Consider the following 23,889-nt stretch of genomic DNA (forward strand, 5'->3'; position numbering starts at 1 on the left):
TGTCATAACTTATTCAACAAGCATGCAAAGTTTCATGGAGATCGGACTATAGGTGGCGCTATAACTGTTAAAAATGTTAAAAACAATGTATTCCCTATGGTAAATTGCCATTATTGAAACTTAAACCTTAATGTCTTTTGATGTTTTTGTGCTTAAAGGCCTTAAAGGCCTAAACTGCTTGAACCCCGCTAAATGCTGCTTGCAGCTTTAATTATAATTGTTACCTGAGATCATGATCATATATGGTGTGTATTTAGGATATGTTTTGTTTTGTTTTGGTATGGTTTTGCTTTTGATGAGGGAGAAGGGGTTTCCCTTCTTTCCTTTCCCATGTTTTCATATATGTACTGAAGGGGTGGTCAAAATCCCTTGCCTCTTCAGTATATATTTCATAATATCATTTTGAATGAATATGTATTTCTTTTATAAAATCAATAATTAAGTATATTCATTGTTACTTAATCATTTATTGACATAAATGTATTCTTTGTGCTTTTGCTTGTGAAATAATATTCTTAAATGCATGCTGATGTACATGCGCAAGTCACCAGCTTCTTTTAGGTGCACAAGGCCATTTGTCTCTTTCTCTGGTCTCAGGAGAAAGGTTTATGGATCCTAAAGGCGTCGTGAACACACATGTCCAACACATATGATACTTCTCTGTACAGACGGTCAAGCTATATTGAGCATTGCTTTATTGAACTTTAATTGTTATATTAAACTGTATTCTTTCTATTATATTTGCTTTCTGAGAAGCAAATGTTATTTGTTTTTCTCCCAAACGAGTGAATGTTTTACCATTATGTTTTGGTACACTTAACTGATAATAAGACGCTCAGACTCTCTTCAGCCTTGATGGGAGCTCCTATTTGCTAGTGTCCTATGTGAACGCAGTAACAGTGAAAATAATAGAGAAATAGGGATTTTGGTTTATGTTTGAGTGTTAAAACATAAAGGGGTCATTGAAGCCAACAGTTTAAGGCACTATTTCTTTGTTGAAGTCTTACTCCAGTTAGACTAAAGTTCAGTGCTAGTCTTCTTAGTTGCAGGTTAAGGAACCACTGCCATTATTGGAGATTGAATAAGTTGTTGTTCTGGACACACTGGCGCCAGCAACCCAAATCTATGACCTGGAAGGTCATGACGTGCCTCATCGATGGAGATATGTTTCGTCTATCTGTATATGTGTGGAAAATTACTGTGTTTATCTATATCGTAGCCAATGAGAATCATTCAACGTGTAAGCAATGACGTAGCTTAGACCTTGAAAATGGTATAACTGCTGTGATCTTTGTAACTGTAAGAGGGGCGGCCTACGAACTCCTGGGTGAGTCTTGAAGCTGACTTCTGCTGATGAAATGGCAAACTATGTTCAGTAAAACTTTCTTTAATTTTTATAATTCCGACTCCGGGTCTTCATTCTTCATATCTGGTTCTGGGTCCTTTAACTGTTCACCCCTAACAGTACTTATATCCAAAATTGTTATTGAGTGTTATGATAATGTGTAAGTAAGCAACTATTATTGTTTTGTTTTGTTTTTCCTGTTATTGGTAACCGGGGTGGGTTCAAATAAGTTTGACTTCTATCCACTCCGTTTCGAGCACTAGATTTGGGTTTTGCTAAAGTTGATGTAAATATGATGAATTTAAAGGCTTGTACAGACTAACCAAAATGCTTCGTATTGCCTTGTCATGTGTAACTACATATTGCTTGAAATAAACAAATAAATAAATAAATAAATCACTGTCCTTCGTGTCAAATATACATTTCGAATTGTTCCTAGATTAACAAAACCTGCGGCGCTCGTTGAAATCCTATTGTAAACATAATCCTCTGATCATTCGGACTTGTTGTTTCCAGCCATTTCGGCGCGTGACATACGTCACTCACGACACCCCATTAGCGATTGGCTATGGCAGATCGTGAGTGACTTTGGGCAGATCCAATAAATTTGAACTTTAATAGTGAACCCGCCTACAAGGAAGGAAACGTTTCTCAATCGAGCGATTCCAGACTCTATGTGGAAATGAAATGAACTAGAGTCTGGTTGAACCAGGCTAGCACTGGCGCACACTCAAACACACACACACACACACAAACACACACACACACACACACCTCATTCATCTTCGTCTTGTTCACACACACATACACACACACAGAGAGAGAGAGAGACGAAACACAGGGACAAAACGACGAGACAGTGCAGTGTAAGTGTATGAAATGACCAGGAAATGGATCTGGAAGGGAGAGTGGAGTAACGAGTGAATGTCCATGTGTGATCAGCATCTCGTGTGTGTGTGCGCGTGTAGTGACTCTTCCAGCGGACAGTAAAGCTGAACGCCATCAAGGACATTCAGTGTTTTATCAAGTTTACTTTGGCTGAATTAAAGACACAAAATGAAGTCTGTCTTCAAAAGATCCTTCAAACTGAGACGGCCTTCAGAGGCGCTTGATGACGTGGCAGTTGAGATATGCAGCCTTACTAGGACACAGCCACGGTTTGAGAAACACCCGCAAATTATGGACAATATCACAGAAATCAGTCTGAGCCCGTGATTTAAACACCTCTGAACTCTGAGTTTCTCTTTCTTCATAATGTTTTAGACTGTAATGATTGCACTCAGTGTTACTTACCCATCAATACTGACTCCAATTAATCTCCTCAGGTTAAACTCCTGCAGTGTCTCCTCTGAGGACAACAACACAAACACTAAAGCTGACCACTGAGACGAGGAGAGTTTCACAGCACGTAAACCTCCACGGCTCGTACGAGGTTGAGCTTCGTTCACTAGAGAAAGATCCCCCAGTTCATTCAGACAGTGAAACAGATTGATGTATTTCTCTGGAGAGGGATTCTCCCTGATCTTCTCTTTAATATAGTCAACTGTTTCCTCATTGTTGTGAGAGCTGTTTGCTGTCTGTGTCTTTAGTTCTTGTAAGAGACTCTGATTAGACTCCACTGACAGACCCAGAAGGAAACGAAGGAAAAGGTCCAGATGCCCATTTCTACTGTGTAAAGCCTCATCCACAGCTCTCTGATGGAGATCAGATAGGGACACTTTGCCTCCATTAGTTGGTTTGGTAATCTGGTCAAACACATTGATGTTATTGTTGATAAAGGAGAGATGCACATATAGAGCTGCTAGATGTTCCTGAATGCTCAGATGAACAAAGCAGAAGACTTTCCCCAGACACAAGCCCAACTCCTCTCTGAAGATCTGAGTGCACAATCCTGAGTAAACTGATGCTTCTGCCACATCAATGCCACACTCGCTCAGGTCTTCCTCATAGAAGATCAGGTTGCCTTTCACAAGCTGCCGATACGCCAGTTCCCCCAGTTTGACGATCATGTCTTCATCTTTCACTTTCTTCTCATAGTCCTTCTCATGTTTGATGTTGGTCTGAATGAGCAGGAAGTGTGTGTACATTTGAGTGAGAGTCTTGGGAATCTCTCGTCTCTCTGCTTCACTGCACATCTCCTCTAGAACAGTGGCTGAGATCCAGCAGAACACTGGGATGTGGCACATAATAAAGAGGCTCCTTGAGGACTCCAGGTGTGAGATGATCCTGTGGGCCAGACTCTGATCACTGATCCTCTTCCTGAAGTATTCCTGCTTCTGTGTGTCACTGAAGCCTCGTACCTCTGTCACTCGATGGACACACTCAGAGGGGACGAGATCCGCTGCTGCTGGTCTGGAGGTGATCCAGATGAGAGACGAGGGAAGCAGATTCCCCACAATGAGGTTCGTCAGCAGCTCGTCCACTGAGGCTGATTCAGTCACATCACACAACCTCACATCGCTCTGAAAATCCAGAGACAGACGACACTCATCCAGACCATCAAAGATGAACAGCACTTTATACTCATCACTGGATATGGCCATTTCTCTGCTTTCAGGGAAGAAGCGATGAAGAAGATCTGAAAGACTGAGTGTTTTGTCCTTCATCAAGTTGAGCTCTCTGAAAGACAGTGGAAATATGAGCTGGACGTCCTGATTCTCTTTCCCTTCAGCCCAGTCCAGGATGAGCTTCTGCACAGAGACTGTTTTTCCAATGCCAGCGACTCCCTTTGTCAGCACAGTTCTGATGGGTTTGTCTTGTCCAGGTAAAGGTCTAAAGATGTCACTGCATTTGATCGGCGTGTCCTCTGTTTCTGCTCTCCTGGACTGTGTCTCAATCTGTCTCACCTCATGCTCATTATTGATCTCTCCACTTCCACTCTCTGTGATGTAGAGCTCTGTGTAGATCTCATTCAGGAGTGTTGGCTTTCCCTGCTTTGATATTCCCTCACACACACACTCAAACTTCTGTCTCAGATTTGATCTCAGTGTGTTGAGGACTTCAGCAGCTTTAGAGTCATGGCTGGAAGATTACAATAACACATTATTACACAAGTCAGAGGAGTAAATAACCATAAATTACAACGACAGTCCTGCATTTTACCTGAAACCAGGACACATGCGTTCATGAAAGTCTTGTGGTTGAATCACAGGCATGAACACAGTTTTGTTTTTAACTGGTCTGGATGGAAGATTTGACCTTAAATCATAATGAAGAGGGTAAAGAATCAGACACACTGATATTGATGTAATTGTGTCATTAACTGAGTAACACACCAACAGCTTTTACAGTGTGTGAATGTATTAACAATACAATACATAGAGCTTTACACAAGAGCACAATGATCATCATGAAAGAGTCACTTCACCCATTTGCATTAAGCTTTGTATCTTTAGAAACCCAGTTATATTTCTGAATGGTCATTGTTTATGTCACGGGTGACAAAATCGCTCAGTAACGGAACCTTCTTGAGAGTCCTGAGTTTCCTGAGGGAACATATTGGGTGCAACACTCCACTACGGTTCCGGGTGTGATGGAAACATGCCCGTACTGATTAGCGCTAATGCATTGCAGGTGTGAGAGAGAGAGGAGCGGCACTCACACAGACTCCCTGTTTCATAAGCCACAATATAAAAGGTAGTGATGGCGAAATGAGGCTTCCTGAACCACTGAGACCTCGCAGCCCATTGCTTCACTCAAAGGTTCATTACTCGAAGCTTCATTCAGTATTGCTCACTAGTGACACCTAGCTACTGTGCAAAGAAATAGCAAACAAATTATTTAATTCTGAAGCGATGACCTGAGCAGACTTATGATGTCCATATACACCCCCCTGTCCCGTTTTATTTTATTTTTTCTTCTCACTGTTAATGTCTGTAACCTTTCATTTGCAATAATACAAATACCTGAGCAGACATTTGTCCATTGCCTGGGAATAAAATAAAATATGTATATTCTGTCTGAACTTACTTCTACAGAGACAACTCTCTCTCTCTCTCTCTCTCTCTCTCTCTCACACACACACACACACACACACACACAGAGAGAGTTAATTAATTATTCATAAATTATTTGGATAGTGACAGTAAAAGTTACACTGTTGAGTGCAGTGCTTATGGTGGAGGGAGTGTAATAAAGTAAAGTGCAACAGAAAAGTGTGGTGTGGTAAAGGTTAAGAATTGTTTCTGGTGATTTTGTGTATTGAACTGTTACTATTTTTGTGCTGTGTTGTACTTATGGGACTGGGGACGTAGAGGACCGGAGGAAGGATTAGACATTATTTTTATTGAGGAACAGAATTTTTTCAAGTGTGTTCAGGCTTAGACATTAAATATTATACAGCCATATAGTGAGGATTATTAGCTATATCAAGACAGTAAAATAATAATAAGCTCTTTCTTGCTGGCTCTATTATAAGAAAAAAGGATTAGGTCACAAAAAGCAAACAATTCCAAAAGGGCAATCCAAATCAAAAACCAGTCCAGTCCAAATCCAAAGCAATCAAAATAATCTTATCTAATTAATATAACAATACTATAATATAGCTATAATTAATACTAACAATAAACTATAACTAATCTAACCTAATAATGTAATAATATAAAGCCCTAACACATATATTGCACAATAACGACGATGAAACATCTCTCTAACTCTGACTCCCTGGCGCTACTTCAACTGATTCAATTACTCCTGACAACACCCACAAGGTGGCGCGAGATTCGAACAAACGACACTCAGACCGAACCGATGACGTTTTCACACAAACCGAGGCCTCGTTTGTCATCAGTCACGTGATTTTCACGTTAACAACACAAGCCTCGAATCGCGGCTTCATCTGGCACGCCCCTTTTTGCTCGACACAAGCTCCGACGCCTCGCTTCAAATGTCACATCACTAATAAAAGGAGCATTTAGAGAGTGTTTGCAGCGCGGTTGGTGGGTGTACAGTGCGTCAAGATTCCAAAGGGTTGACTCTGGGCAGTGCTGGATACAGGCTTCCTTGGAAAAATCGTTGGAGTGTGGAGATCGCCCATTCGAGTTTGCTGGGTCAGATTGATCGTTTGTGGGAAGACTGCTGGGCCGAGCTAGGGCTGGATCTGTGCCGTGGAAGGAGAGAGGAAAGATAAGTGAATTGTTTTCATCTTATGAACATTTGAACCACTTGAAGAGGATACAGTGAATGTGGATCTGACTGTTGGAGGAGCTATGTGTTTCAGAGTGTGATGAGGAGGAATTAAAAGTGAAAACCCTGTAAACGAGCGCAACGGCCGGAGTGGGGCCTCTGTCCAACCCTATCGTGTGAGTGAATTGCAGTGCTTTTGCCTTATTGATACACATTGATTTATTGCTGTGGAATTGAAGTGAACACAAGTGTGCTGTGTCTTTGTTGAGAAGTGGCCCCCATCCATGCTTACACGTTCGTGGAAGGTTATTATATCTGCCCCCGTCAGAAGCCCAGAGTGATACAGTGAACTGAAGAGAGAGTACTGTGTACTGTGACTATCCTCACCTGTTCTACTTACTGTTTGAGCCCAGAAGTATACAGCAACGCTGATAAAGTAATCGTTTAACCCACTGTCTCCCTATTGTGAACTGAAGAGAGAGTACTGTGTACTGTGACTATCCTCACCTGTTCTACTTACTGTTTGAGCCCAGAAGTATACAGCAACGCTGATAAAGTAATCGTTTAATCCACTGTCGCCCTACCGTGAACTGAGGAGAGAGTACTTTGTACTGTGAAGATCCACACCTGTTCTACTTGCTGTTTGAGCCCAGAAGCATACAGCACCACTGGTAAAGTAACCTTATGACTCACTGTCTCCCTATTGTGAACTGAAGAGAGAGTACTGTGTACTGTGAATATCCTCACCTGTTCTACTTACTGTTTGAGCCCAGAAGTATACAGCAACGCTGATAAAGTGATCGTTTAATCCACTGCTTCATTACCGTGCACCCACGAGAGTACCCTGTACTGTGAAGAATCCTTACCTGCCATACTTACTGTCTGAGTCTGGAAGTCTGCAGCACCGCTGGGGGGAAAAGTAAGCTTTTAATCCACTGCTTTATTATCGTGCACCAACGAGAGTACTCTGTACTGTGAAGAATCCTTACCTGCCATACTTACTGTCTGAGTCTGGAAGTCTGCAGCACCGCTGGGGGAAAAGTAAGCTTTTAATCCACTGCTGTATTATCGTGCACCAACGAGAGTACCCTGTACTGTGAAGAATCCTTACCTGCCATACTTCTTGTCTGAGTCTGGAAGTCTGCAGCACCGCTGGGGGAAAAGTAAGCTTTTAATCCACTGCTTTATTATCGTACACCAACGAGAGTACTCTGTACTGTGAAGAATCCTTACCCGCCATACTTACTGTCTGAGTCTGGAAGTCTGCAGCACCGCTGGGGAAGAGTAAGCTTTTAATCCACTGCTTTATTATCGTGCACCAACGAGAGTATTCTGTACCGTGAAGAATCCTTACCCGCCATACTTACTGTCTGAGTCTGGAAGTCTGCAGCACCGCTGGGGGAAAAGTAAGCTTTTAATCCACTGCTTTATTATCGTGCACCAACGAGAGTACTCTGTACTGTGAAGAATCCTTACCCGCCATACTTACTGTCTGAGTCTGGAAGTCTGCAGCACCGCTGGGGGAAGAGTAAGCTTTTAATCCACTGCTTTATTATCGTGCACCAACGAGAGTACTCTGTACTGTGAAGAATCCTTACCCGCCATACTTACTGTCTGAGTCTGGAAGTCTGCAGCACCGCTGGGGGAAGAGTAAGCTTTTAATCCACTGCTTTATTATCGTGCACCAACGAGAGTACTCTGTACTGTGAAGAATCCTTACCCGCCATACTTACTGTCTGAGTCTGGAAGTCTGCAGCACCGCTGGGGGAAGAGTAAGCTTTTAATCCACTGCTTTATTATCGTGCACCAACGAGAGTATTCTGTACCGTGAAGAATCCTTACCTGACATACTTACTCTTGGGTCTGGAAGTCTGCAGCACCGCTGGGGAGAAGTAAGCTTTTAATCCACTGATCCATCATCGTACATCGACGAGAGTTTTCTTTAACTGTGAGAAACCCTTGGTTGAATAAAGATTGTTACTCCTTTGAAACTTGTCCCTGTCTCCGGGTCCTCTGTTGTGTGCCTGTGGTGTCGGCTCCTCACGGTGGTGACTCAGTTAGAGGGGGGGTGGTTGGTCACCCGAGCGTTCCTCCCCTCGACCTGTGACATTTATTTACATCGTAAGCTTGTTATAGGGGCTCTGGTCAATTTCAACATGGCGGCTGCCGCTGCCTTGCCAACTATACCCATTTTAGTTTGTACCCATTTTATACTATACCCATTTTATACTATACCCATTTTATACTGCAGCATGTTCCCGTATAAAACCTGAGGTATATGAAACCTCTAATGGGAAAGTGATAGTGGAAGATGAGTTCTTAAACTTCATTTCTATCAAAATCAAGACACTATCACAGGATGAAATTGTTTTGTTAGCTTCAAACAACTTCTCCTCGGACTGGATTGAGCATTCTAAGAAACTTTTGTTTGAACTGTGCCCGACAACGCAACGCAATATCAAGCACAAAGGCACTCAGAAGGACGTTAATAACATCAAGGACTGTTTGAAATTGCTCAATGAGCGTGGTGAAGATATTCCCAGGTTTGTCTCACATTACCTGGATGAACTCCCACCTGTTGGGATCGGCAATATGGATACCTCGGCGTTACTCGGCAGGATGGAACGATTGAGTCGGGAGGTTTCTACGCTAAGGGGAATCCTGGAAACGCAGGCAAGTGTGAGTGAAAATCTTGGGGCGGCTACTGCGGCCCTAGATCGCCGGATGACGGAGATTGAAGAAATCCGCGGATCCTCTGGCCGGGCTAGTACTGCGTCGGGATCTCAGGAGAGAGAAACGCAGGTGTCGGCGGGTCTTGTTCATCAGGCACTGGAAGAGACTACGAGTACTCAAACTCCTTCTCCTGCTTGGAATATTGTCGTGAAGGAAGGGAGGCGTAAGCCGCCTCAGAAGCCACCAAAATTGGCCGTGCAACTGAAACCTGGCCGCAAGCAGACCCGTTCAAAGCGTGAAACTAAAATGGGTATAGTTGGTACCGGCACAGACGTGAGTAATATCCCAGTAATTAAAACTAAGCTGGTGAGTGTCTTTGCAACCAGATTCTCTCCGGATCTTGATGCGGACACTCTGCGTGACTATCTGATTGGAAAACTTGGTAATTCTGTGATGTGTCGCAAAATTGAGACTACCCGCAATAGATTTAGTTCGTTTCATGTTACTGCTGAATGTAATGAAGTTGGTGAAATTTATGAGCCGCAACTTTGGCCGGAGGGGATCTATGTACGTCGCTACTTTGAGGCTCGTAGACCCAAAGGTGACAGCGATAGCGCGGCCCATATATCAGTAGGAGAGGCTGGCCTACAGCAGCAGTGCCCTATGTTTGGCCGTATACCAGTAGCCCCACAGGGGAGCAGCAGTCAGGCTGCAGCCTAGGAATAATAAACAGAGATGAACTTCAATATCGTGTCATATAACGCACGAGGACTGCGCCTTGGTCACAGTGAAGCAGACAAATCGCGCGCCTAGTAGTGGACAAGCTCTTAGAGGCTTGTGATGTACTATGTGTGCAAGAAACTTTTTTAGCAAAACAGGATTTAGAAGGTCTAAACTCCCTGCATAATGACTTTTATGGGGTGGGTGAATCTACTACTGACCTGAGTACCAGGATTGTTTATGGTAGAATACCTGGTGGGGTTGCCATGTTGTGGCGCAAAAAATATGATCAGCTGGTTAAGGTGCTTAGACTGGGTGTGGATTGGGCCATAGGAATTGAGTTTGATTGTGGGGATAAAAACTTCATTATCTTAAACATTTACACACCATATGAATGTTCTCAAAATGAAGAGGAATATCTCAATAGGCTAGCGTGTGTTATGTCTTTCATACAAGATAATGCCTCTACGTGCTGCTTTATTGTGGGTGATATGAATGCAGATGTCTCTGATGACAGTGCTATATTTGCCAAGCATCTAATGCAGTTCTGTCATGATAATGGTCTAATTCTTTCTAGCAAAGTGCTCTTGCCTGACATCAGTTACACCTACATCAGTGAGGCATGGCACACGACTTCATGGCTAGATCACTGCATTTGCACGGCTGATGCGCATGATTCTATAGAGGCTATAAAAATTAACTATGAATTTGCCACTACTGATCATGTGCCTTTCTCTCTATCTGTAAGTCTAGGCAGTCTACCTGCTTTTGTACCTGCAGATAACATGTGCGTGGGGAACATAGATTGGTCTAACCTGAATGAGGAGGACCTTAAAAAATATTATATCCAGTCTGATGTCCTGCTGAATAATATTGAATTACCTAAAGTATCTATGGCATGCTCGGATATTAATTGTAAGAACCCTCAACACGGTATTGAGTTATGTACCCTATATGAGAATATAGTAAAGTCCCTTCTTGTCTCGAGCAAGCCCCTGGTTAAGACACACAGATTGTACAAGGTCAAGCCAGGGTGGAATGACTATGTAGAAGAGACACATGCTGAGGCAAGAAGAGCCTTTAAGGCATGGGATGAGTCTGGTAGACATAAATGGGGTCCGTTATTCGATTACAAGAAACAGGCAAATGCAAAGTTTAAATATGCTCTACGGTACATTAAGAGGAAGGAAAATATAATGAGGTCGGATTCTTTGGCAAGGAAGTTGCAATATAATAGTCCTATTGATTTCTGGAAGGAAATTAAGAGAATGAATAATTGCAAAACATCAGTACCAACGAACATTAATGGTGTCAATGGCCCTGACGAAATTATTCAGCTATGGCGGAAACATTACTATGAGCTGTTTAACTGTGTTAAAAGTAAGCTGTTTACGATGGGTGACATTGATAGCAATGAAGATGTAACTGTCTTACCTCAAGAAATCTATGATGCAATTGTGATGCTAAAGGATAATAAGGCATGCGGTAAGGATGAGATATCTGCGGAGCATTTGAAATTTGCAAGTAGGAAACTCTGTCCCCTAATTGCTATTTGTTTTACTGGGCTGCTAGTCCATGGTATTTTACCTGATTCTGTTTTATCTGTTATATTAGTGCCTATCATTAAAGATAAAGTGGGTAAGATTAATAGCATAGACAATTACAGGCCCATAGCCCTAGCCAGTATTTTATCCAAAGTCCTGGAGAGAATTATATTGAATAGGTTGGAACATTTTGTTTTGACATCTGACAATCAGTTTGGCTTCAAACCCAAGCATGGCACTGACATGTGTATTTTTGCCCTGAAGGAGATTTTAGATTTGTATAATAGGCATAATTCAACTATTTTTCTGTGTTTTATTGATGCCTCCAAAGCCTTTGATAGGGTAAACCATGAGAAGCTATTCTACAAATTGTACAACAGAGGGGCCCCTAAATATCTAGTAAGAATCTTGGCCTTCTGGTATGCCCATCAGTCTTTTTTTGTGAAGTGGGGTAATGCTGTGTCTGCCTCATTTAATATAGGTAATGGAGTTAGGCAGGGAAGCATTCTATCTCCCTTTCTCTTTAATATCTATATGGATGATCTATCAAATCTGTTAAACAGCTGTGGGACAGGCTGTAGGGTTGGGGACACTGTTATTAACCACCTAATGTATGCGGATGACTTGGTCATTTTTTGTCCGTATAGTGCTGGTCTCCAACAACTACTAAGGGTCTGTTCCCAATATGGTTTGGACTTTGACATTACTTACAACTCTAAGAAGAGTAATATAATGATTGTTAGAAGCAGGGAGGATAGTAAACTCTCATTTCCTGCATTTTATCTGTCTGGTACTTTATTGAAAGTGTGTGATGAGGTCAAATACTTGGGACATTATATCACTGATGACCTGTCTGATGATAGGGACATTCATAGACAGTACTGTATGATATATGCACAAGCTAATATGTTGAATCGCAAATTTAATATGTGCTCACTTTTTGTAAAGATTAGACTTTTTAAAGCTTTTTGTACTCTGATGTACACTGCTCACTTGTGGCGGCGTTATAAAAAAAGTAGTCTGCAGAAACTCAAGGTGGCAATGATGGGTTGCGGTTGCTGCTTAAATTGCCACGAGGGGGCAGTGCGAGTCAAATGTGTGTAAGTGTTAACGTATCCACATGTCCTGCTGTACTCAGGAATCTCATGTACAAATGTATGTGTAGACTAGCAGAGTCACATAACAGCATCATCAAAACACTAGTGAATCCGGCATTGAGTGCTGTTAGGTTCACTTCTGGTTTGTGGAATCATTGGCGTTTTAGTTTGTATGTTAACATTTGAACACTTTTTTGTATGTATTGTAGAATACTGACTGTGTAGTCATTTTATAGAACTCTGTTCTTTTTTCTCTCTCTCTTTCTTCCTTTTCTTTTTAATGCACTTTGTAATATTATGGTATATGTATAGGGCTATGGACCATCTTGTGTGTCCTGAATAAAGATTATCTATCTATCTATCTATTTCCTTATTTCTCCTGAGATGGGAGAAATAAGGATTTAAGTGTTTTACTTCCTGCTTATTATGATGTAAAAATCGTCATTTTGCGTCACGATAAGCAGGAAGTCATATTTCATTAAAAAGTGTAGAGACTACGAACATTAGCTCATTATTATACCAGGGTGTTGGACCCACTCACCCTACAAGCCTATTACAGATCAGTGGGTGGGACTTGCAGAAACTGAAATCAGTATCCGCCATCTTGTTTGGAAGCTAAGCTAACAAGCGCTGTGGAGATAGTAAGTATGATAATGATGGACGAAACTAAACATGATATTGAAGAAGAGGATTTTGAAAGTCTGCTGCTCGAATCCGATGTTCGTGGCTATCTTTACGAGCTGCAGTATAGTTTAGAGCAGCTGAGGCTGATGGAGGAACAGGAGACGGCTGCCTGTTGCGGTCGAGGACCCCGCACTGACTCTGGCGCTGGGCGGATTGCTGGTGCCCGTGCTCTCGCTGTGTGCTACGGCCTACGGACACAGAGTCCATCTGCTGCAGAGAATTTCAACGATGGCAATTTCTCCTGGAGGAAATCTCTGAATCAGACGAGCACACGGACGTTTGTGTTGTGATAGTTTCGGCTGACTAAACATCCAGGTATCATGCAGTAATTCACCATACAGAAATAAATACAAACGAGGAGTAATTCACTAATGAGTTTGCCAATGTAACGTGAACGGGGTTTTTTGTTGCGGAAAGAAGGAGGCGGGAACCGGCGAACATTTAAAGATTTTAATAGTAAAATGAACAAATACAAAACGAAAGTATAAGCCAGCAGCCCCTCATTGACGACTGCTGTAACGTTACACACAACAGAAAAAAACCCAACATAAAATCAGGCCTGTTTCTCTCTCGATCTGCCGTCGTCACTCCTCATTCTATGCTTTCAATCCTCCGTGAGAGACGCGAGACCGGCGCGTGGTGTCTTTCATTATCATTCACGCCACCGGCCTCGCGCCGTCCTCTTACGTCCCTCACCCTCGATCGTCCTGCTCACCAAAGCCAACTAACTAGAAATTTTGCTAACGTTAGCCTTGTAGACGGAAGAGTTATTTCTCTGATGTGTGCGCAGTTCCGGATTAGTGGGTGTGGTTTGCGGAGCTGTCCAATGTGGTGCATTGTGGGAGTTGTTGTCTAACAAACAAATGCGCCCCTCGGTTATTTTCTGTCTTTTCTCGGTCAAGAGGGCACCAAATTAAAAAAAATGTAACATTTTTTTCCAAATTCAAAAATTTCACAAATTCTTTTACATTTCGACTATATATATATGATGATCCACTTTCAATAATGATTAATGTTGAAATGGGTGAAATGCTCCTTTAAAGGATAATTCCAGTATTTAACACCTTGCGTCTATTTTGTAGTTTGTTTTGACAATGGGCCCTGTCTCGACTATTTTAGAATCGCCTGTGACAGCGTTAGACTGACTGTCTATGGGCATGCACAAACATGTCCATAAAACAACCCTTAACGTTCATTTTCAAAACTGTGCAACTCACCGAGTGGTTGGTGGTGTTCGTTGATGATTAAAAACAAATATATCGGCGCTATGTATGCTTTCAATCCGTGTTGTTTGCTATTGTAGAACTATTTTTTCAGCTACCTCACAACCGCGTATAAACTTACGCTCGATATTTGAGTCTGAAGCATTAGCACACTCCCGACCACTTGATGGCGACAACCAGGACGCTGTACGGACGCGGTGTCTAGCGCACCGTAAAAAAAGTCACAGACACATTCGAATATGGCAAGACGGAGAACCGAGCGAAAAGACTACAACCAAATGTAAACAGACCCCTTTCCTTTTCCAGTAGCTAGCGCAGTAATATCAACGAGCACGGACATCAATGCGATTTTAAAAAATGACAAATAAAACACGACAGAAACGGTATTTCGCTACGCTACTTGTTTCGGAACATCAATGAACACCACCAACCAATCTGTGAGTTGCACAGTTTTGAAAATGAACGTTAAGGGTTGTTTTAAGGACATGTTTGTGCATGCCCATAGACAGCCAGTCTAACGCTGTCACAGGCGACTCTAAAAAAGTCGAGACAGGACCCATTGTCAAAATTTCTAAGTCCACCACTCTATTTCATTCAAAACAAACTACAAAATAAACTCAAGGTGTTAAATACCGGAATGATCCTTTAATAGACCTAAACTTGCAGGATCTCAACTTAAAATTCATTTGTTCAAATCCAGATAATTAAACGGCTGTATATTGATAATAAGTTCATGTTAAAATATCAACTACTATAAGTATAACACAGAAATGATATACCTGAGATCAGGCCGCGTGTCTCCACTCTTAAACGCTAGTGGTGGCGGCTCCATAGACCAGTCACTCTTCACAGACACACAGCTGGACTCTGGTTTTTGTCTCTTCTGCTGGACTGAACTGGGTTCAAAACTAAGTAAAATAAAAAGCAGACAGACTTATAAATGTTGTGCACTTTAACAGGAATCTTCTGTCTTTAGAAAAAACCAAGGAGTTTTGTAACACTTTTGCTTTAGCATCTGTAACTGAGTGTGTTTTGCATATAACTTTGATTACAACATTTTTGAGGAATTAACTTACGGTTGGCAAATGTTAAGCATGATTAAATAAATGAATCAAAGCACCTGAAAAATAAACTGTATTATTAGGGATTAGGAAATAAACAAAACACATTGAAAACAAATTATAGATTAAACTCAGGTGAACATCAACCGCGATCACATGACTCTTCTGAACGGCCCAATGGAGGACGAAGACTCAGCGACTAAAGAGACCGATGTGTTGCTGAGCTTTAAAAATAAACCAGCTTTACTGTACTCTAGTAACGGTATCTTGCTGTGAAACATCACTGTTCTGACCAGACACTGTGAAGCTCTCAACAAATCTGAACCAGCGCTTACAAACATCTGCTCAATTTTACACCGACTCCATTATATAAAGGTGGAGAAAACCTCAGCTTACATTTATTTGATGTCATTGCTAGTGTTAGACTGACTGAGATCAATTATGAGTCTAATTCAGAAGTGTCACTATAAGCACATCTTTTATAGAAATGATGATATACCTGAGATCAGGCCGTGTCCGTCTCTTAAAGTTTGTTGGCGGCTCCATAGACCAGTCACTCTTCACAGACACACAGCTGGACTCTGGGTTTGAGCTCTTCTGCTGGACTGAACTGGAACAATAACAGATTCAGTTTAATCCTCTACATTACTGTGTTCATTCGTTATGAGAGGAACCATTTTAAAATAACCATACATTTTTAATCAAACAGCACTTTTGAAGAAACTTTATGATCTTTTTATTTAATATTTCATGTTTAAAAACAAAAACACAAAAATGCAAAAATAGGTAAAAGATTATGTGTTATTTGAAAGTACCTGTGTCCTGGAGAGAAATCTCCATCTCTGGATGCTTGTGAATCAGCCATGATGAAGATCAGGAGAATCTGATGAGTTTGATCTCCTCCACTGACTCTGATGAAGAAACATTCACACACAATATTAAATGATTAAATAATGAAGATGAAGAAACATTCACACACATTAAATGATTAAATAACCTTCATAATAATTCTTCAGTGTGTGAGAAAAAGGATCATGTGACTGCGTTAACTGAAGCCAGACCCGGCTCCCACCCAATCAGAAGCTTGGCCCACCCAGGCCCCACACCAGGACTTTATGAAGCCAGAACATGTGTTGTGGATAATAAGAATATTAACACTCTTTTATAGGCTTCCAATGATGACAGTACATCAGTTGACTTTTCAAAACCTTGCTTCTCTCTCAGATGAAGCGACGCCATTATTTTAAAAATTGTCAAATTTCTGATTCATCTTCTGGCCATTTTAAAAGCAGCAAACGCCATCCTACAGTCTCAGCATGTTGATTTGAGCAGTGCAGCTGAAGTTGTGCAGGGATGTCTTGGTTCACTGTAAATCTCAGAGAAAATGACAGTGGATTTCAGCAGTCCGGCGCTGACATGTCTACTGTTGAGCTCTCACAAAACCCTGGAAGGACTGTGAACCCCTCCTATGGGGACTCTGGCATTGCTTCAGCTTTAGGGCAAGAAGGGTCCGCTTCTGAATCTGCCACTGAAGCTCTGAGACGACACATGTTGAACACACTAGATACAGCTGTATCAGAGATAGAAAACAGGTTTACACAGCTGATGCAATCCTCTCAGGTGTAATGCCAAAATCCAACACATTTCTGGACATCCAGTTGCTTGAGCCTCTCTGTAGTCTTGCAGGGGTTGCAGAAAATGAACCGAATGAAATTCTTGTTTCCACACCAATGCTGTCCAAAAAAACTCCATCGGATGCTGAATGTCCTGCTGTTTGCAAACTCTTGCAGGAATATAAAGATGCATTTGCAGGTCTTCATCAGTTGTGTGTATCTGCTGTGGTCACGGGTGTCTCGACTGCTTCATGGAGAGCTCATTCTCTACTCTGGCAAGAACGTGGACACCGTTTCTCCGAACAATGATTCATCAGAGGAAAAAACTTGTGCTTTTAGCTCATGAAGAAGCAATAACACACGAACCGGACATGGATGAGTTCGTAACAGAGTTCTCTAAAACGAGTTGAAAGCTAATGCAGTAAATATTATAGTGATAGAAGTAGTCATTTAAGTTTTCAAGACCTGCTTTTTTTTAGGGATGCAACGACACCGTTTTTTCAAAACCGATCCGATACCAAAATTCTGCGTATCGGCCGATACCGAATCCAATCCGATAGAATTTCTATAACTCTGTGTGTTGAACTGATAATCACTCTTTTGTGTGTTAAACACAATCTACTTAATACAGACAACTTCATTATAAAGAAAGACAACAAATCAAAAAAATATATGATCATACTCTGACAAATGCTATTATAAACTAGATTAGTGGATAATTCAGCAGTAAAATTGTCTAGAAAAATCACGAGTGCACAATAACTGTATAAAATCTGGACATTTAGTGAAAAAAACATTTGGTGCGGAACAAACGAGAGACAATAAGTGTAGCACTAAATCTGGTAAAACTTTACATATTGCTCTTTGTATTGTTGTAAAATACATCCATGAAAAACAAGATAACAAAAATCAAAAAGATTAATTATTAGGCTATATAGCCTAGGCTACTATAAAATTGAGACATGTTTTAAATGTATAGCACAGCTGTTTAATGAGGCAGCAACATCTGATAGGACAGAACAAGAAAGGCTATTAATAATCGGTCATTGTGTCACTGCATTATGATATGAAAGGCTCAGTACAGTGCGGCACACAGCGCTCATGAGCATCCCGAGCGCTTTCAGCAACACGAGTCACAGCGCCAGCGCGTCAAGTCCGCATTGAAAATTTCAAATCACAAATGAAAGACATATTGATGCGTAGTGTATTATACAGTATCTATCTATGCAATAGTTTATGAGGCTTTTCTTTTAACAGTTTCAAATGTCTGTGCGCATGAAGAACAATTATAGTGCTCTGACTCTAGTGTTATGATCTAACACAGTGGTTCCCAACCTTTTTTGGTCTGAGACCCCCTTTTTCCCATAAAAATATTTTAGGGGCCCCCTTCACATTTAATGATATTATCGCTCTTGTAAGCTTGGAGCATGTTTACTATAACCAGATATGTGCACAAATGATAGCCAATAATATTGAAAATACAATAACAAAAACATCAGTGAGCTCGCTCATTATATACATTTTGAACAAAAAAAAAGTTGAGGACCTTTATTTAATGCACATTGCTGAAAACTTTTCAAAGGCCTTTGGTGTGAGAGACCCGGGTTCGAATCCACTGTGAGACACCAATGTGTCCCTGAGCAAGACACTTAACCCCTAGTTGCTCCAGAGGCGTGCGACCTCTGACATATAGACCATTTTACAAGATGTAAACAACACTGGTCCAAAAGCACTTCCTGTTTCAGTTTTTTAACACTACATAAAAGCTGGGATAAAATACAACCAACAGAACATTTAAAACTGAATCAAAAAGTTAAACAAACATCTTTAAGATGTTTTCTTTACATGTGAAATAAAGACAACAGTTACAAACTGAAACAGGAAGTGCTTCTGGACCAGTGTTGTTTACATCTTGTGAAATGGTCTATATAGCAATTGTAAGACGCTTTGGATAAAAGCGTCAGCTAAATGAATAAATTTAATATGTAAGAAAGTAAAAATAAAAGCAAAAGCAAAAAAAATAACAATGGCCAAATATCTGTAATGTATCTGTAAAATAACTCTTAAGAAAAACATAATTTCAGATAAAATTTACATTTTTAGTTTGAAACAATTTCCTTACATGAACAAAATGCTGATGTTGTAAATGGTACAGTCACAGTGATGTAAATAGTTATTTTAAATCAAATACTTTATCAAATTTACTTAATTACTTTCCTTAATTCAAGATCTGTTAAGGGGTAAAATATAGTTACAAAATATACACAAAAAATATTAAAAATGAAAAAACACAAACAAACGCAACAATAACAAACCTACCAATTGCCTTAAATGTGTGATATTAAACTAGATCAATAGACATGAGAGACTAAAGCGTTAAAGAACACGTTGATAGTCTTATTTGTTTTTGTTTTCTTTCGTAGACTATTATATTATATCGAAATGGCGATAGGAGAACTTAGTTTCACTTTCTGTGTGTGTGTGTGTGTGTGTGTGTGTGTGTGTGTGTGTGTGTGTGTGTGTGTGTGTGTGTGTGTGTGAGTGAGTGAGTAAATAAAAGTTTATTGGCGCTTAATTGTGTGTTCAAAAACATCACGAAACACGACACCTTGAAACAAAAAAAGTAACCCTTTATAAAGATTTCGTATCTAACAATCAAGTAAAAAGTCCTCAGAGATTCTATTTAACGTTAACGTTATATGAGGAAGTCACGAACACTCACCTTGATCAAACTAGTTTTACAAGATACAAGATCTCAAATCCTCCAGCTTTCACATTATAAAACTACACGGAAGTTTATTCTTAAACGTTGATAAACAAGTTGATGTTCTGTTTGTTTTCCGTGTCGTATTCCTATTTTTCCTGCTTAAAATGGCGGATCAGGTGTTACAGGCGCGGCTTGCGCGTGCACGCAGAGAGTTTTACCTGGATTTCCTGCAGATGTTAGACAGGGACAGATTCGTCACACCTTAAATAAAGTATGCAATGTGTGGGTATTCGCAGATTATTTTTATAATGACAATTTGTGGCTTAATTTAAATTGAGGAATAGCCAAGACAACTGTGGATAGGGACATGTTAACATTTATTTATTTTAATAATTAGTGCACGCGCGCGTCCCCATATAACATGATCCTCATCAACAGAACTTACTTTCACTTTCAATGTGTGACGTGAGAGAGAGAGAGGGGGGGGGGGGGGGGTAAACAGAGACGCGCGCGTGTGAGTATTGTAGTTGTGTGAACGTTTTAGATAAAGTGGTAATTACTATGTTGATACAATTAGAATGCATAACACGTCAAATGAAAATAGGGAAATGATGATAATATTACTAAATATTATTTACTTCACTAAACAAAACAGTGAGAATCAAGAAGGTCATTATGGGAAATTCATTTTTAGTTTTGTTGATGTTGTAAATGTAATGTATGTATTATATATATGAAAGTGTTAGATATCATGAATCAGTAACACTTTAATATTTCATTAGTTAAATTAGTTAACATCATGAACTCCACTTCTACAGCATTATTAATCTTAGTTAGGCCTAATATTAATTTCAGCATGTACTAAAACGTTAAAACCAAAAGTTGTATTTGTTCTCATTAATGGACTGACTGTGACATAACATGAATAAACAATTAGCCTAACAGTGTATTATTAACTAAGATGAACAAATACAGTAACAAATGTGTTGCTCATGGTTCATTCATGAATAATGAACAAATGAACCTTATTGTAAATCATTACTATCAAATCAAAGATATAAATTCCTTACAATTTAGAGTTGGACATGGACTTAAGATTTCATTTAACTCGATGTGTGACATATTAGATCTGTTCTACATATATGAGGTTATGAGGACATCTAGTGGTCATCTGTCATCATGTCAGAAAGAGAGCACAAGTTGCTAAACACAGCAGGGAGACTGCAGAGGTCAAGCTGCAAACGTCTGACATATTCTGGACACAAGATGGCGCCACTGGGCAAGAAAGCACTAAATTGTGTGTCCAAAGGACAGAAATACAAAATCCTGCTGGAAATAATGAAGCATGATGCACCTGTCATTCTAGGACGATCTGCATGTCAAAAATGGGCATGATTAAAAGACTGTCTGAAACTGAAAAGAGCAGAGACATTCTCCAGGATTGTGGCGATCTATATGAAGGACTAGGCTGTTGACCAGGAGAACACCACATACAAACTGATCCAAATGTCAGAGCTGCAGTTGTGCATGCGCCAAGAAGGAGACCTGTAGCTCTGCGAGAGAAAGTGCTTGAAGAACTACAGAGAATGGAGCAGATGGGGGTCATCGCAAAGCAAACTGAGCCGACTGAACGGGTCGACAGCATTGAACCTGTAGTTACATCCAAGAAAACGCACATTTGTGTGGATCCTAAAGATCTGAATCTGGCAATAAAAAGAGAGCATTATCCAATGCTGACAGCAGAAGATGGACTCAAGAATGCCGAATGCAAAGTACTTTTCTGTGCTAGACGCGAATCAAGGGTTTGGGCAGATAAAGCTGGATCATGAAAGGTCAAAGCTTTGCACAATCAACACACCAATTGGGCGATAGCGTTTTCTTAGGTGACCTTTCGGTATATCATCAGCGTCAGAAGTCTTTCAGAGATCCCTCGCACAAATGACAGAAGAACTGGAAGGTGTGGTAAATCTCATCCATGACTTGCTGGTGTGGGGTGATGCCATTCAAGAGCATGAGGAACGGCTAATAAAGCTGCGGGAATGAGGAAGAAAAAACTATTGAAAGCTGAACAGGAACAAGTGCAAAATAAGACTGACGAGATCAGACAAATGAAGCTGATGTACAAACCTGGTCAGGAACTATACATAGCAGATGCTCTAAGTCCAGCATATTTACACCAACAGAAGGAAAATCTGCTGGAAGAGGATCTAGCGCTGAACTGGATTACGGCACAACTTCCTATTTCAGAAGAGAAACTGATGCTTTCAGAAAAGCAACAGCAGAGGATGCAGAGATGCACATGTTCAACAAGGCAGCGCTGAATGGATGGGCCAAAGAACGATCTATGATGACAAGATCAATACACAAATACTGGACATATCCAGAGGAAATCAGTCATGAAGATGGTCTGTTATTGAAAGCAAATCAGCAAATGATCAACCAAATACACCTGGGTCACACCTGGGAATTGTCAAATGTACGGCAAGAGGAGAGACATTTTGTCCTGGCCAGGTGTGTCGACACACACTGAGATCAGTCTCCAGATGTCTACAAGACTCATCCTGTGACATACATTCTCCAACTCATCTGAAGAACTGTTTCTTGAGGCCGTCTATCCAGATTTCCATCCATAACTGTATTAAAATCACCTCCCCATATAATCTTGGCAGTAGGAAAAGTTGTAATCAGCTGGCTAATTTTATCTTCTACTGTTGTAAATAATAACTTGTTGTCTTTTTTGTTGTTACAGGCATATATGTTTCTAATAATGAATTGTTCTACATCACCAACCAGTATTACCCATCTCCCATTTGAATCTGCTAAATGTTTAATAACGTGCCCTTTAAAGTTTCTCTGTAAAATAGCGACCCCTGCTGACCGGTTACTCCCAAATGAAAACCATATATTTCTCCCCCATTGACTCTTCCAAAAATAAATATCCGAATTAGAAGCACGAGTCTCCTGTGTAAAATAAAAATCAGCACCTTTGTTTTGAAAAAATAAAAATAAACATTTCCTTTTCAATGGGTCTCTAACAGCTCTGGCATTTACAGAAAAAACAGATACAGACATAAAAACTCAGTAACTGTATGAACTTCTTTGCAAAAACTGCAGAGATTCTGCTCTAATGTAATAATTAGGGTTACTAATGTAACCCTAACCCTTTCTGTAATATGCATGTACTTGCGGGTGTCATGGTTCGGTGCATGAATATAAAAATAAATAACTCGCGTGCATTTTAATTAATGTAGCTAATGCGGCGGAACTACATTATATGATCTTTAGGGACATAATCTGAGATTACAATGCTGGAATGTGAGATCAAACAGTGGAAACAATGTTGTTTTGTAAGTTTTTAATACCTCGTCATTTTGTTCATACAGGACATTATACAAACTGCAATGTGTTAACTTATATTTGTTTACACTCGCAATAAAACACAACATTGTGCTTTTGTGCATGCGTGTTTTGAGTGAGTTTCTTTCCTGTTTATGCTCGCCATAATCTCCGTCGTTGTTCGGACAAAAGCTTAGTCTTCTCACATCCATGGAGTCTAATGACGGGTATAGTGTAAAATCCCGATTTAACTGAACATCCGGCACGATTTTATCATCCATTGACCCAGCAGGAGATGACCATTTTCACTTTATAGCACGAAACTCATTTCACTTCGTTCAACTCGTATTGCTTCTTCAAATGTTTTGCCCTCAGCAATGGCGCCGGGTCGGCAAATGCCCGCATGTTGTGACGTCATGTGGGAACTATGTATTTTGAGCACCCTCACTATTTTCAGAAGCACCCTCAGTGATTTGGTTCTAGAACTGGGCCTGCCCTCTGCTGGTTCAACACACACACATTCAGGATCTATATTTACTCTAAAACTCCAACATTTTTATATACTATGAATGAGAAAGTGTAATTTGCTGTGAAACAAAAGGTGTTTCACTGCCGCCTCATCAGGTCTGTCAGAGGATGGTTGAAATCTAAATGAAGTCTTAATTTCTAACAGTGAAGTCACTGTATCTTCAGTCTCTGTTGATTCTGTTGACTGTGAGTCTCTGTAGTGGATCCTTATTCACCATCAGATGAGCACCAGGA

At 40.5% G+C, this 23,889-nt stretch overlaps 1 protein-coding gene, 1 long non-coding RNA gene and 1 pseudogene across 9 annotated transcripts in view; 2 read left to right on the plus strand and 1 right to left on the minus strand.

The window, feature by feature from the left end:
* The window catches only part of LOC148997415 (NACHT, LRR and PYD domains-containing protein 3-like), a 56,835-nt gene extending 36,875 nt beyond the window's left edge, over positions 1-19,960 (minus strand). For 3 of the 7 annotated variants that reach the window (XM_089122511.1, XM_089122509.1, XM_089122510.1), the window contains exons 1-6: positions 19,807-19,958; positions 16,287-16,382; positions 15,971-16,081; positions 15,190-15,318; positions 4,448-4,543; positions 2,639-4,366 (exon numbers count right to left, since the gene is read on the minus strand). In XM_089122511.1, the coding sequence (XP_088978637.1) occupies positions 2,639-4,366; positions 4,448-4,543; positions 15,190-15,318; positions 15,971-16,081; positions 16,287-16,336 (2,114 nt within the window). In that variant the 5' untranslated portion in view covers positions 16,337-16,382; positions 19,807-19,958. Of the gene's footprint in view, positions 1-2,638; positions 4,367-4,447; positions 4,544-15,189; positions 15,319-15,970; positions 16,082-16,286; positions 16,383-19,806 lie in introns of all 7 variants that reach the window. The other 4 variants (XM_089122508.1, XM_089122507.1, XM_089122506.1 and 1 more) reach the window with 3 other exon arrangements.
* Positions 1-23,889, plus strand: part of LOC148997414 (uncharacterized) — a 131,201-nt pseudogene that overhangs the window by 53,333 nt on the left and 53,979 nt on the right. The window lies entirely within an intron of this gene.
* LOC148997416 (uncharacterized) lies at positions 6,304-8,464 on the plus strand. The gene is made up of 2 exons (XR_016147337.1): positions 6,304-6,645; positions 6,742-8,464. It is a non-coding gene; the product is annotated as an uncharacterized LOC148997416 (long non-coding RNA).

Source organism: Pimephales promelas, chromosome 2 (genome assembly GCF_988280905.1).
Source record: "Pimephales promelas chromosome 2, fPimPro1.hap1.1, whole genome shotgun sequence".
NCBI lineage: Eukaryota > Metazoa > Chordata > Actinopteri > Cypriniformes > Leuciscidae > Pimephales > Pimephales promelas.